At 35.2% G+C, this 15,221-nt stretch overlaps 1 protein-coding gene across 3 annotated transcripts in view; it reads left to right on the top strand.

Moving 5' to 3' along the window:
* The window catches only part of CTNNA3 (catenin alpha 3), a 1,776,580-nt gene that overhangs the window by 1,710,420 nt on the left and 50,939 nt on the right, over nt 1-15,221 (top strand). For all 3 annotated transcript variants that reach the window (XM_047701796.1, XM_047701794.1, XM_047701795.1), the window contains exon 17: nt 6,045-6,179. In XM_047701796.1, coding sequence (XP_047557752.1) covers nt 6,045-6,179 — 135 coding nt within the window. The remainder of the gene's footprint in view (nt 1-6,044; nt 6,180-15,221) is intronic.

The following is a 15,221-nucleotide window of genomic DNA, read 5'->3' as shown; positions in this document are numbered from 1 at the left end:
ATTTTTGCTCTTCAGAAATCAGTACCTTCCAGTATTCTATTATGTTAGGATTTTAATGTTAACAATATATTCTGGCATTCTATATAAAATTCTAAGACAAATAGTGATAGTAGAATACTAAAGTGAAGATATAAAATGCGGAAAGCATATATTCCTTACGGAGGCAAATGCTAAAGTTTCTAAGCTTGGGTTTCGAAACCCAAGCTTGGGTTTCTTCCTTTCCTTTTTTGTTTTATCTTTTTAACATTTTTAATTAAAGTATAGTTGACATACAATATTATATTCATCTCAGGTGTACAACATAGTGATTCAACATTTATATACATTACAAAATGCTTACGTTATAAGTATAGTTGCGATCTGTCACCATACAAGGTTATTATAATATTATTAACTGTATTCCCTATGTTGTACTTCTCATCCCTGTGACTTATTTATTTTATAACTGGAAACTTATACCTCTTAACTCCCTTTATCTATTTGACCCATCCCCCCACCCTCTTCCCTGTGACAACCAACAGTTTGTTCTCTTTTTTGCTTTGTTTCTTAATTTTAAATTATTTTTAAATTTTATTTTTTTATATTTTAATTGAAGTATAATTAACATGTGGGATTATATTAGTTTCAGGTGCACAATATAATTGTTCAACAATTCTATACATGACTCACTTTTTTTCAGATTTCTCATGTCTTTGTTACAATTTTCTGAGCAGCAGCTACATTATTAATTACCTTTAGCCCAACATTAATTGAAAAATCTGTCAACTACTTTAGTTAATGTATTGAGAAATATACTTAATGTTTAAAACTAAGTTATAGTATTGTTCATTTTTATAGTATTCACCTTCATAATATATATTTATTTTCCTTTGGGAAAAAAAGCACTTTTCTTTTTGATTTTGCAACTATTCTACATTATTTCTTGCTTATATACTTTGAGGGAAACTTTATTGGGCTGCTTCTTATTATGTACTTTTTTTATTCTCTGTTTTTTGAAACATGATCACCTTCAAAGTATATTATTAGATATTTCTAGATATGGGGAAAACAAACAAGAATACTAACAGAGACAAACATTTTAAATATTTCTTGAATATACATATGTATATTTTAAGTATCTTGCTACCTTAAGCATTATAAACATTTTGTTAATCTTTTTAGTATTTAGTATTTACAGTTAAACTGTATCCTAATATAAATCAAAATACAGTATAAATAGGTGATTGAAACACAAATCTACTGATAGTTTTCTGTATTACAGAATTTTTTGCATTTACTTTTATGAGAGAGACCAAGTAGAGTAAGTGAAACCATAATGCATTAGACAGATTTATGTGCTGATAACTTTTTTTTTTTTAAAGATTTTATTTATTTATTTGACAGAGAGAGATCACAAGTAGACAGAGAGGCAGGCAGAGAGACGGAGGGAAGCAGGCTCCCTGCTGAGCAGAGAGCCCGATGTGGGACTCGATCCCAGGACCCTGAGATCATGACCTGAGCCGAAGGCAGCGGCTTAACCCACTGAGCCACCCAGGCGCCCAACTTTTTAAATATTTAATACTTCCTGTCAATGTGCTTCTGTTTCTCTTAGAATGCAGTTTTCAAAGTTCAGAAAATTGTGTCACTTGGAAATTTTTTTTCTTATGTTGATCTTTTTTAATTGCATCAGATTCACCTCGCTACAGGTACTTTTATAATGTAGCTTTATTACATTATACTGTTGTTTTTAGCTTGATCCAAATCACATGGAAGAGAGTAAACGTATTGTCTTGCTTCCATAGCTTTCACATTTTAAAAGAAGGTTAAAGAAACAGTCATGGAATAATGAAAAATTATAGATGATCCTCTTTGGCTCTTTCCACTTCATATAGGAGAGTAGTTTCAAATCACTTTTGTTCTGAGCAAATAGGTTCTGAAGAATCAAAAATGATAATTATGAAGCTGACTCTTATTATAGAGATCATCTGGGGAGATTGTCTATGACTGTGTTTCTGATATTTGATAGATTAAAATTTCTAAAAAAAATTAGACAGCAAATAATATCTGAAATTTATTGTGGAATGCAGTTGAATAATATAAGCAAGACAATGTTCAGTGTCTGTGTATTATGAAAAGTATCTGCTGGAACATTGGTTGCTTTCTCTTTTGAACAACCTAATTAGTTGAAAAAATTTTTAACAATTTTTGTGATTCTTTCTAGTCTTTTACTACTAGAGTGTCAGAAGATCAAACATCAACGACTTTTCAATTCCACCCATCGGACTTATGATATCTAGATCTATATATAGTGTTAAATTTAGTTTTATTCTCTAACATTTCAGGTCAAAATTCTTATGCAGAAAGAATGATGAGAAATTACATTAATTGAGCTTCCTAATTCTATCTACTTGGACTTTCTTCATTCATTTTTTTCACCCTTCTTCCTGTCTTGCTTCCCTGAACATATGTTTATTGTGTGTAATCAAATATAATTTACTACTCTGGCTGCACCCTAATTAACTGTTTTAACATCCAGAACTTTAATATAAACTCACTTGTTCCAATCAGCCAAAATCTTTTGGGCTTTAGAATTATCTTGACACGGTATGGTAGGTCATTTATGCCATTCAAGACATATTGCTTAAGTTCTGTAGAATTCTAGCACAAATTCTGTCTCTATTAGGCAGTATATTCCTAACAGAGAAGATGTTGTTAGCTATCACAATTCTTAAACATTCTACCCATGAATAAAGAGAATGACATGTTAGAGAAGCACTCTCTTACAAATCCAAGATTCCAGACTCTCAGTATACATCTCTTTCTATTCCTCAACCCTACACTGTAATTCATTATGTGAAGTAGATCTTCTAAATTAGATGAATTGAATAACACCTCACAAGGTAGGAAACATACATAGATCTCAATTAATTAGAGAAGTTGTATATCCCAAATAGGAAAGAGATGAAGAGTAACTGAAATAAAATGAATATCTGCTAAGGTGTTTTGCACGAGGACAAAATTAGACTTTCTTACCTCTGAGTGGTGTGTCTGAGGCCTATAATATTCCTTCACTATAATTTTGCTGAAGAAAAGATATCCACAGTATCTGCTGGATACTCCCACCTAAACATAACTGAACACAATTAAAATGAAATTTTAGTGTAAAATATAATGAAAGCCAATGCTAATTCAAGATAGGACAGCATTTAAAAAACAAGATAAAGGATCACAAGCCAAATTGTACACAATGCATTTAACTTTGAACAAAACAACTGACAAATGTAATTTATATTTTTATTTTAACAAAATGTTGTCAGTGACTAGCCTCATTTGAATTGTTTCCCTGATGATGTTATGAGAGTCAAAAATGTATTCTTTTAAAAAAAAATTATTTTTTCAGTGTTCCAAGATCCATTGTTTATGCACCGCACCCAGTGCTCCATGTAATACATGCCCTCTTTAATACCCACTACCAGGCTCACCTCCCCCCCACTGTATCCCCCACAAAACCCCCATTTTAAAAGTATGCAAAAAAGAAACTTCTGAAGCATTTCTTATATCATTCTAATATGTCCCTTAAGAATATATTCTAGATGCAACTTGAAACAATATTTGTATTTTGATGCTATTATCTACCTGAAATTTATTTTGAGCAGATATTGATAGCGAGATTTGTCCTCCAGATTAATAAACCTTATAAAAATAAATTCATAGCAGTTTCTCAGGAATTAAATAAGGATAGATACTAAAATATATTATCTGTTTGTGTCTTCTTTGAAGTATAGTTGACACACAGTGTTATATTAATTTCAGATGTACAACCTAGAGATTTGAGAACTGGACTTGTTATGCTGTACTCACTACAAATATAGCTACCATCTGTCACCATATAATGCTATTACAGTACCATTCACTATATTCCCTATGCTTGTACTTTTGTTTCCCTTTTATGCCATCACTGGAAGCTAGTATCTCCCACTCCCCTTCACTCATTTTGCCCATCCCCATTCCTTTCCCTCTGGCAGATATCAGTTTGATCTCTGTATTTACAGAACAGTTTCTGCTTTTGTTTGTTTGGTTGTTTGGTTAGTTTTTCGATTGCACATATAGGTGAAATCATATGGTATTTGTCTTTCTCTGTCTGACTTATTTTACTTAGTGTGATACCCTTTAGGCCCATTCGTGTTGTTGCAAATGGCAAAATCTCATTCTTTTTTTTAATGGCTGAGTAGTAGAAACCTTAAGTTTGCTAACGAGCAGCAGTGATTGGGCATAGCAAAGAGGAAAAAATGTTCCAAGTGTGCTGAGATTCAAGGAATTGAATCATCCCAAATTAATGACTAGCCAAATTTAATAGATGGGAGAGAGAGAAAGCATTCCTCACTGAGATGGTTAATAGAGGAGAAAAATGGGTTTTATAGTAGGCAAAGTGGGTTATGAGATAGTTGAAGAATATGTGGGTTGAGTATGAAATGATGAGACAAATAATGGACTGGGCAAATCCATGTGTATCTTCTGAAAACAGGGCTGGGTGACAAATATTTAGTTATTTGCATTTTGTGATACTTGAAGTCATAACAGTGTGTACTATTGTTCAAGAAGAGGGTGAGAATCAAAAGATGTCCAAGAACAAAATCTGAGAACGTCAATGAGGCAACACTGAAAAAATTTTAGAACTCATGGTCATGAACAGGAAGAGAGATGAGATTTTAAAGCTGTGGGAGGGTTTTTGTTCTGAGGCACATCGTGTTGAAAGATGAAAGAATAGAAAAAGGAGACATTAAAACTGCAGAAAAAAGATGGACTCATTTGGTAATCTATGATCCCAAGGAAGATGAAATGAGACAGCTTCTGAGCTGGAGTAGAAGTGGAGAAATGAACGCTAAGGGAAGGGAAAGGTCATGGACTCAAGCCCTTTGCTATTTCTGATTGCTTGAAATTTCTGTTCTAGAAATTCACAATGACACCTAATACTTTTTATTAACAAACTTTGCCAGCATAGCAGAATTTAAACTGCTGTGTGTAATTGCAAAGCCATTTTAAATGTGTCTTAAATAAAGTTTATACCCCAGTACGGGCAAAAAAAAAATTGTGAAGCTTATGGAATAAAGATCGCTAAAATTATTCATTTTGCTAATTCACTCTTAAAATTCAGATTGAAAGGTAATAAATACTTTTTTGCTTCTACTCTCATTATGAAATGATGTATTCTGTGTTGGTACCAAGCATCTTGCTGGAAGAGTGAAGGCTGGTTTAATGTGAGAAAACCACCTAGGCTGACATGCCATCTGCTTTTCTGTAGTGAGTGTCCCAGTGGTTAAAAAAACTTAAAAAAAAAAAAAAAATCTATGCATTAAAATGCTAACCAGATGTCCTGGTCAACATCTCATCTTAATAAACTGGGAAATAATAACCAATGTGTGTTATCATGTTCTTGATTTGCCTAACAGTCCCAAGCAGTGTTCTTTTAAAAGTTTTTTTTTCTTCTTTTTTCTTTTTTAAGATTCATGTATTTATTTAAGAAAGAGAGAGCTCAGGTGAGCAAGAGGAAGGGTAGAGGGAGAAGGAGAAAATCTCAAGCAGACTCCCCACTGAGCACAGCTACACAGAGCTTGATCCTAGGACAGGGAGACCACGACCTGAGCCAAAGGCAGATACCCAACCATCTGAGCCACCCAGGTGCCCCTGAAGAAGTATTCTAATAGCAACATTAAGTGAAGGAAGTAAATGCTTTTTAAATATTTATTTAGATTCACCTAAAAATGCAATCTGAAGACTTCCAACCTTTTCATAACTTAAAGGCAATTATTTTATGTAACTTTTCCTGTCTGAAAATTCCTTGATTATTTCTATCATCTGTGCTGAAGTCATTAAGGTTGAGGCATGAATAAAGTCTTGTAATGTTGGAAACATATCAGAATCTATGTGGGATTGGGCTGAGAAATGGGGCTCCATGACAATAAAGTTGCTCCCTTATAAGGTACCTCCGATGTTGGTACTAAAGCACTTTGATCTACTTATTACTGATTTTGTTATTTCCACTTTTATCTTTTATGCCTAATTAGTGTCCAGACCCGTCATGCAAACAAGATTTGTTGGCCTATCTGGAACAGATTAAGTTTTACTCTCACCAACTGAAAATCTGCAGTCAAGTTAAAGCTGAGATCCAGAACCTGGGAGGAGAGCTCATCATGTCTGCTGTGAGTACTGCCTGCCATTTACACCATCACATGTAAGGGATTTTTGGAACAAAGCAGCGACACCCCTCCTTACCTCACCAAATCTTTTAGGTCTATGTAGGTTAGAATAAACTTAGTTGGAGTGTATTAAATTGCATTTTATTAATTATTTATTAAATTTAATTAAATTTAATAATTATTAATTAATAATTATTTAATTATTTAATTAAATAATTAAATTAATTTATTAAATTAAATTAGCAAGGAATCAAACTAAAGAAATGTTATGTCAGTACAACTTGTCTTTACTCCACAGAGTTTAGAATGAATCAGGATTTGTAAGCCACTTGGATAAGAAATAGATATTACTTTAGAACATGGTTTTCTGACTTCAGAAAGGGGGCAGATGGATCTCTGAATTGAATTTTATAATTTTTATGAAATATATGCCTATGGATTTACAAATCTTTGCAAATCAATGAAGAAAATGGCTTCATTACTAGTAATTTGTATTCATTTTCCCATTATCTATCCTGTTCTATAACATAGAAATTCAGGCCTTGAAAAGTGTTATTTCTATATGTAATTGTAGAAGTGGAGTATAATAGAACATAGGTGGTCTGGAAAATTTTTCATAAATTCTTTGGTGACCCTGAGTTTCAAACCACTATAAAATGATCATGGTAGAAATAATGTCTAACTTTTCTACTCATCTTTTAATAACAGTAGATCATTCCTCTAGAGCAAGCATGGCAATAAAGTAATATTTGATATCTATATTGGATTCAGTTATCAGTGACTTTGAGAAGGTCCTTGACCAAGATTGTAAATTTAAGTTAAAGTGAAACATCATGAACATTCTAGGAATTTATATTCATGAGGACAAATGATAACAGCATACTTAAAAATTTGTAATTTCTAGGACTTCTATAGCCTGACATTGGACTTTTCCCTCAGTGAACTAACATGCTTTAAAAGAATGTGATTGCAAAAACAAAAGCAAAAGGTTACCATCAAGAGTAGAAGGTAGGGAACTAATTCTATTGACAATCTAGCTCTTTTCTATATTTTATTTCATTTGATCCTCACAATAACATGCCAGAGAGATTGTTTATTTGCTTGTTTTATTTTCACTAACACTGGAAAAAAATGACATTCAGAAAAGTTGAAAACTTCCCCAAGGTCATACTAGTAAGTTTCAGAACGGGCTTAACCTTCAGAAGCTTATGTCTTTGTTATTCATGTGGACAATCTTGAATCTATGATGAAACTGAAGAGCACTGATCAAAAGTAAATAATGTGGAAATGATGTCTAATAAGTATTAGAGATAAAAATATTTTGTTTCCTTGACATTAAATTCTTGCAAAAACAGGAAACACAAAAACACGACCTGTGCAATATTGGTGCCCTGGCACTTTTCAAAAAATGCATTTTAAGTAGTCCCAAGCCATATACACAGAAATCTGTGTGGGTATATAAATACATACTTGCATATAAGTGCATATATGCACACAACATGTATATACATATATACACATTTTGAAATAGTGTATCTTTACTTTGAATTATTAGACATTCAGTCTTTTCTTATTCAACATTATACTCCTTTAAAATGTGTAAAAGATTATTTATTTGTAGACCTAAATCTATCTTCTGTTTACGTTTGTCTATTTCATGCAGTCACACACCTACCATCATTCATAAAGCCTAAATCCGTATGAATTTTATTTTCCCATTATTTACTACTTTTGCAGGTTGTTGAAGATAAACTTTCACAAAAAATATACTGTTAAAATATGCTACTGTTAATTGTTCTTCCAAAATATAATTTCCTCCAGATGTACAAATTTGTATTTCCTGTTTGGTATGATGATTCAAATTCACGAATTTACCCATATTTTCAGATAGATTAGGCACAAGTTTATAAGCCATGATTTACAATTTAAAAGCTGAGTCATTATATAAAATAAGGAATAGCATTGCAAATCCAAAACTATTTTGTCATCATTTTCCCCACAATTTCCCTTTAGAAAAGATAAATCTGAATAAAGTGAACATTTAATGCCCCCTTTTATATACCTTACAGCCATCTGCTTGCAGGTAGATCTTGAAAAGCTTTTTAAATACATTCATTTACATGTGCCAAAGAACACTTGCTTTAATCTCTCAATGACCCTGCGTTCTTGTCTTGTCATCTTTCCTTTTTAAATTGAGAAGAAGCTCTAATCTAAGTCATCCCTCTTCTCTGAGGTCTTTTGAAAAGTAACAAGCATGATTCTAAAGCAGGGAAACTCATTAAAAATTACAGAAATTTGTTATTCCAAACTATAGATTATCCAAAGCTCACTAAGTGAAGTTTGCATTTCAAAATCGGGTTCATGAAGCATTACTCGTAGAAAATATATTTGATTAAAAAAAAGTAGGAAGAGTGCTTTCAGGGTCTGGGGTGTTAGGACTTAGGAAAAGAAGATGAATTCATAGCATAAAAGAATTTGAAGATCATTCTCATAACAGAGCATTTAATTAAAATTATTTTCTAGTCATTCTTACATCTGTCTGCAAGCACTTACTCTGAAGTAGCATGTTTTATTTAGAAGGAAGCCAAAGTGTAGTTAACTAGTCCAAAACCCCAACTATGATTTGATCATCTGTGTTCCAGGTGTTAGAGAACATCTGGGGGATGCTGAGATGCATACATGATGCTTCCTTTAGGATGATCAAGTACATGTAAAATTAATACATAAACTATACCCGAATATACACAAATGACTCTAAAACCATGTGATAGACTGTGTCGTACTGGTATGCACAAAAGCATAGTAAGAGGTGAGGGGATAATTAACTGCCCTGACGTGGGCGAGAGAAAGCTCTATGACTGACTTGGCTGTAATCTAAGCCTTGATGAATAAATAAAAAAACAAATGTCTACTCTTGGAGAAGGAGAGGACAAGGATTCAAGGTGGGTGGCACAACTGAAATAAAACGATAGAAATAGGGAAAGGCATTCCATGGAAATAGCAAGCATTCAGATGTGATTGGAAGTAATTGTTCTTGGTACTGTTGGTGTGTGGATTGGGGGAGGGGGGAGAGAAGAGAAGCTGCCAAGGAAAGAGGGGCTGTTTAGAAAGGGTCATTTATAACATTTTAACTTTACCCTGCAGGCGACTGAGAGTAATTGAAAAATTTTAAGTTGGAGATGGACATAAACAGATCTAGGTATTTAGAAATTGACTCCTTTTGACAGGGCAGTGATAGATGGAAAGACAAGGGACTGGAGGATAGAGGAGTATTTAGGAATGATTTTTTAAAATAGCCAAAGAGGGGGTGCCTGGATGGCTCAGTGGGTTAAGCCTCTGCCTCCGGCTTAGGTCATGATCTCAGGGTCGTGGGGTCGAGCCCCACATCAGGCTCTCTGCTCAGCGGGCAGCCTGCTTCCCCCTCCCTCTCTGCCTACATGTGATCTCTCTCTCTCTGTCAAATAAATAAAATCTTCAAAAAAATAAAATAAAATAAAATAAAATAGCCAAAGAGAATAAAAGCCACGCTGCCCCTGAGAAGCAAAAGAAGAAAACCCAGAACAGGGCCTCTGCGACCAATGGAGTCGGAAGGTCCTCTGAAAAGTGGGGCCTTGGAGGATGCCCCTCTAAGAGCAGAGGCTCAGGTGGACCAGTTGGCCCTGGAACTGGCAGCTGGAGTTGGGCCTCAAGATGCTGAGACCCAGTCTGAAACAGAAAGTGTAGGCTGTTGAGGCAATCCCCTCCTGCTCAATGAAAGAACCTCCATGCCAGGAGGAGGTAGCTGATGTGCTCCTTGTTTGGGGACTGCAGGGATCAGACAGAAGCCAACCAGGCACAAAACCTATGGGTTCTCAGGGCTGGAGCCTGCATAGTACAGGGGCAGCCTGTCACGAGGCCACCAGAAAGAAGAGTCAAAGGGTCTGCAGGCCAATCCAAGGTCACCCTGGGCACTCCTGATGAAGAGTTTAGTTTCAATTTCTTTTAGGCTCTCCGTCCTGGAGCAGTTCCCCTCCCTGAGTCCTGTGGGGTTTGTTTTGAGTGCAGGCCCTTTCCAGGAATGCTTTGTTGGACAGATCTGGGGTTGGTCTGTGCATGGCTGGTCAGGAGATCTGGTGCCCTGAGTGCTGGAGAGATTGAGACCAGCGTATGGGTTACTGTCAGAAAAGCACAGATGCATTTGTAGGTTTTCAGATGAAATGTCTTTCCCCCCAGAAGAAGGAGGTCCATTTAGAAAAGCTTCTATGGGGGCGCCTGGGTGGCTCAGTGGGTTAAGCCACTGCCTTCGGCTCAGGTCATGATCCCAGGTCCTGGGTTCGAGCCCCGCATCGGGCTTTCTGCTCAGCAGGGAGCCTGCTTCCTCCTCTCTCTCTCTGCCTGCCTCTCTGCTTACTTGTGATTTCTCTCTGTCAAATAAATAAATAAAATCTTTAAAAAAAAAAAGAAAAGAAAAGCTTCCATGATAAGGCGAAATGAGCATTCAGCATGTTGTAGAAAGAATGCTTTACTTTAGGATGAGATTAAGCAGCTATTGGTAATAAGAATTATTGGGGAAGCTATCTAACTTTACACTGGTGCTCATCTATAAAAGGACGTCCTGTCAAACTGTATTGTGCTTTCTCTGTGTCATTGCATTAATAAAACTAGTTTTGGGGAGGGGGGAAGGAAAAGAGAGAAAGAAAGGAAAAGAAAGAAATAAAAAGAAAGAAAAGAAAAAGAAAAGTAAAGAAAAGAGAAAGAAAACTCTAGGTTAAGGCAATTTTGTTGAGAATGGAGAGGAGTGGATCCCTTCAAGCAAAACTCTGAACTAAAGGTTGATTAGAGTCACTCTATTGAATGGTAAGAGTGAAGAAGAAGGAAGAATTAAGACTTTCCTCCAAGTTTTTCAGATTTGTTAGCTTACTTAGTCAAAACTGGCATCACTAACCTATATATAGATATAGATACAGGCATGTTATATATATACCTTTATATTAATTATATATTTCTATTTTATAAATATATAATTTATATATTATGTTGTATATAATATATTTATTATTACATTATATACAATATTTATATTTATATAAATGTAAACATATTTATATAGATAGATATGGAAGGAAGATCATATTAGGAAGAGTAAGGCAACTCATTTGGATTTTACTTGTTGAGTTTAGTGACTAAGTGTCATTCAAAGAAAAGGTTCTGGGAGAAGCTGAGTATAGATTTCAGGAACTCAGGAGAGAGGTATACAAACGAAATAGATGGAACCAATACAATAAAAGTATGTTGAATAAGAAAAAAAAAATAGCTGAGACAGGGATCTGGAATCAATCTTTCTTTCCTTCTCTCTCCCTCCCTCCCTCCCTCCCTTCCTTCTTTCTTCCCTTCCTCTTTTTCTTACACCCACTGATTGTAATGTGCTTCTGTCAAATACAGAGACTTGACAGTGGCAGTTTAAAAAACAAACAAACAGGGGTTTACTCTCTCCATAAAAACTGTCTGAGAATGGGCAATCCAGGACTGTTATGGAAGCTTTGCAAAGTTATCAGAGAATCAGTCACTTTAGTCTTCCTGCTTTATTATTCTTGGATTCTGACTTTCATTCTTATCAAGGTCAAAATATGGCTGTTCTAGCTCTCGCTGTGGTTTTTATATTCCAGACAGTAAGAATGAAGAATTGCAGAAGTGAACATTCCTTACATTTTTAAAGTTCCCTTCAGATATTTTCACTTACATATTATTGGCCAGAATTTAATCATCTGTCTCTATGTAACTGTAAGAAATGCTGCAGGTATAAAAGTTGTCTGTTTGTATGTGTTTTAATCTGAGCACATTGATTTCACCCAATTAAATCAGTTTTGTTTCTTTGTAAAGGGAGAGTGGATATTGGGTAGCAACTATCAATTTCTATGATTTGCTTCTACATTTACAAAAATCACAGTAGTGCTCACATTTATTATAATTATCTGCCATTTGATATATATTCTCCTCTAGACCATAAGATCCTTGAGTATTGTTGAATGATTGAAGGTATAGTATCCAAAGATTATAAATAATGCAGAGAATTCAGGTTGCCTTAGCCTTAATATGTATATTGGATTTTTGAACTGATAAAGTGTCTTTATATCTTTTCCAAAACAGTATCAGTAACATGGTAAAGGCAAAAATTAGGTCATAGTGGGACAAATACTGAGTATGTAGTGACAGGAAAAAAAAAAAAAAAAACAAAGACAGGAAAGAATAAATTTTCCAGCAGTCTGTAGTTGAAAGGAAGTGGGAAGAGAGATAGAGAGAGAGAGACCTGGGGGGAAGAAGGGAGGGAAGGTGGGAGGCTGAAAGAAAGAGAGAGACTTGAGGGGCAGATGGGATTACTGGAATCTCCTTCTTCCTACTCACCCTTTTCACCCCTCCCCTTCTCCCATCCTTCCCCTCTCCTCCTCTTCCTCCTCCTCCTCCCTCTTCCCCTCGCCCCCCCCCCCTCCTCTTCCTTCATCTTTCTCCTCCTCCTCCTACTTCTTCTGGCTTACATTTTTTATTTATGTACTTTTTAAAATGGAAGTAATTGAGTAAATGTTTAGGTAAAGACTAAGAAGGCCAGAAAGAACAGATCTATAAAAAAATTAAGACCATGGTGGATAGATCACTACATTTGTATCTTTAGGGTAAATACCTAGTAGTGCAATTGCTGGGTCATAGGGCAGTTCTATTTTCAACATTTTGAGGAACCTCCATGCTGTTTTCCAGAGTGGTTGCACCAGCTTGCATTCCCACCAACAGTGTAGGAGGGTTCCCCTTTCTCCGCATCCTCGCCAGCATCTGTCATTTCCTGACTTGTTAATTTTAGCCATTCTGACTGGTGTGAGGTGATATCTCATTGTGGTTTTGATTTGTATTTCCCTGATGCCGAGTGATGTGGAGCACTTTTTCATGTGTCTGTTGGCCATCTGGATGTCTTCTTTGCAGAAATGTCTGTTCATGTCCTCTGCCCATTTCTTGATTGGATTATTTGTTCTTTGGGTGTTGAGTTTGCTAAGTAATCCGAAGGGGCACGTGCACCCAAATGTTTATAGCAGTAATGTCTACAATAGCCAAACTATGGAAAGAACCTAGATGTCCATCAACAGATGAATGGATAAAGAAGATGTGGTATATATATACACAATGGAATACTATGCAGCCATCAAAAGAAATGAAATCTTGCCATTTGCGATGATGTGGATGGAACTAGAGGGTATCATGCTTAGCAAAATAAGTCAATCGGAGAAAGACAACTATCATATGATCTCCCTGATATCAGGAAGTGGAGATGCAACATGGGGGGTTAAGGGGGTAGGAGAAGAATAAATGAAACAAGATGGGATTGGGAGGGAGACAAACCATAAGTGACTCTTAATCTCACAAAACAAACTGAGGGTTGCTGGGGGGAGGAAGATTGGGCAAAGGGGTGTGGGGTTATGGACATTGGGGAGGGTATGTGCTATGGTGAGTGCTGTGAAGTGTGTAAACCTGGGGATTCACAGACCTGTACCCCTGGGGATAAAAATATATGTTTATAAAAAATTTTAAAAAAATAAAATATAATAAAAAAAACAAAAAATAAAAATAAAAAAGATATAAATTTGAAATTAAAATGTTTGAAAGGATGATGCAAACTTATCATTGTAGATAAATGTGATTTGTTATCCATATAACTCAAAATAACTCAAAAGTATTAAGATCAACAAACAATTGAATATTTATAAAATGCATATAAAAATAAAGACTATATTACTAGTACTTATTTCTTGCAAAAAACAAAAAAAAAGACCATGGTGGATAGAATAAAATCTTAAACAAGGAAGAGGGAATGGAATTAGGAAAATAGGAAGAAAGATTAGATTTGGAAAGAAAGAACTCAGGGCACCTGGGTGGCTCAGTGGCTTAAAGCCTCTGCCTTCAGCTCAGGTCATGATCCTAGGGTCCTGGGATCGAGCCCCACATTAAGCTCTCTGCTCAGCAGGGATGCTGCTTCCCCCCCTCTCTCTCTGCCTGTCTCTCTATCTACTTGTGATCTCTCTCTGTCAAATAAATAAATAATTTAAAAAAAAAAAATAAAAAAGAAAGAAAGAAAGAAAGAACTCTTCTGAAGGATAAAGATTAGTGCAGATATAAACGCATTTAGATACAGAGGAATGGAAAGACCTTCCTGTTGAAGGATCCCATATTTTGGTAAAATGGGAATAGTTTTCTGTTAAAACTGATTTGAGTGTTCTATCCAGTTTTATTTTAACAAAAGAAAAAAGTAAAGGTGTTCATATCTTTAAATACTTTTCAATATTGCTTGGAAGAGAAAATAAATTAACAGTAGTGATTTGATACAGTAATCAGAGATAGTGTATGCTAGATTTCGTTCCACCAGAGCTGAGCTCCAGAGCATTGCCGGGATCATGGAATCTGACTCAGCTTCAGCTTATCTTTTAGTCACAAGAAAATGAAACCAACTTGGCCTTCAATGACTATCCTCTCTCAAAGAAAAGGGAATATATAAACATTTAATTTAAAAAATGATAGCAAATCATGACAAAACTATATAATTAAATGTGCTGTTGCTGATTAGTTTCCATAGCCACCCTGACGTATTAATGTACTAACTTAGTGCTACAGTAAACATATAACTCTAAGAAGATTAAAATGTACCTGGGTTACCTAAGGGCAGCTCCATAAATTTTCCATCAATTGTTCCTCTCGTGTCCTTATGCATGGTACCAGGTGGGGGAAGTTATTGTATTTTGTGAAAGGAGTCTCACTGTAAAGAAATACATATTTTTGTATTCTAGACTGTATCTATTGAATATAAAATTCAGGAGAAAAACAAAAATTAAAATGGTTTTAAATTCTTAAAACTACCCTTTCCCCAAATGTTGTGCTTTTAGGCCAACAATTTTTCTATGCTACTTAAAACTGATTAATTATGTAATGGCCACATTTTGTGTGTTTCCTTTAATGTGTTTAATTGTGCTCTCTTCCCTGAGGCAGGTGTGCCAAGGCCACAATTTTAAAAATTGGATAAATAAATAAAAC

Source organism: Lutra lutra, chromosome 14 (genome assembly GCF_902655055.1).
Source record: "Lutra lutra chromosome 14, mLutLut1.2, whole genome shotgun sequence".
NCBI lineage: Eukaryota > Metazoa > Chordata > Mammalia > Carnivora > Mustelidae > Lutra > Lutra lutra.
Note: the sequence above shows the minus strand (reverse complement) of the source record. Positions and strands in the feature narration are given on the sequence as shown.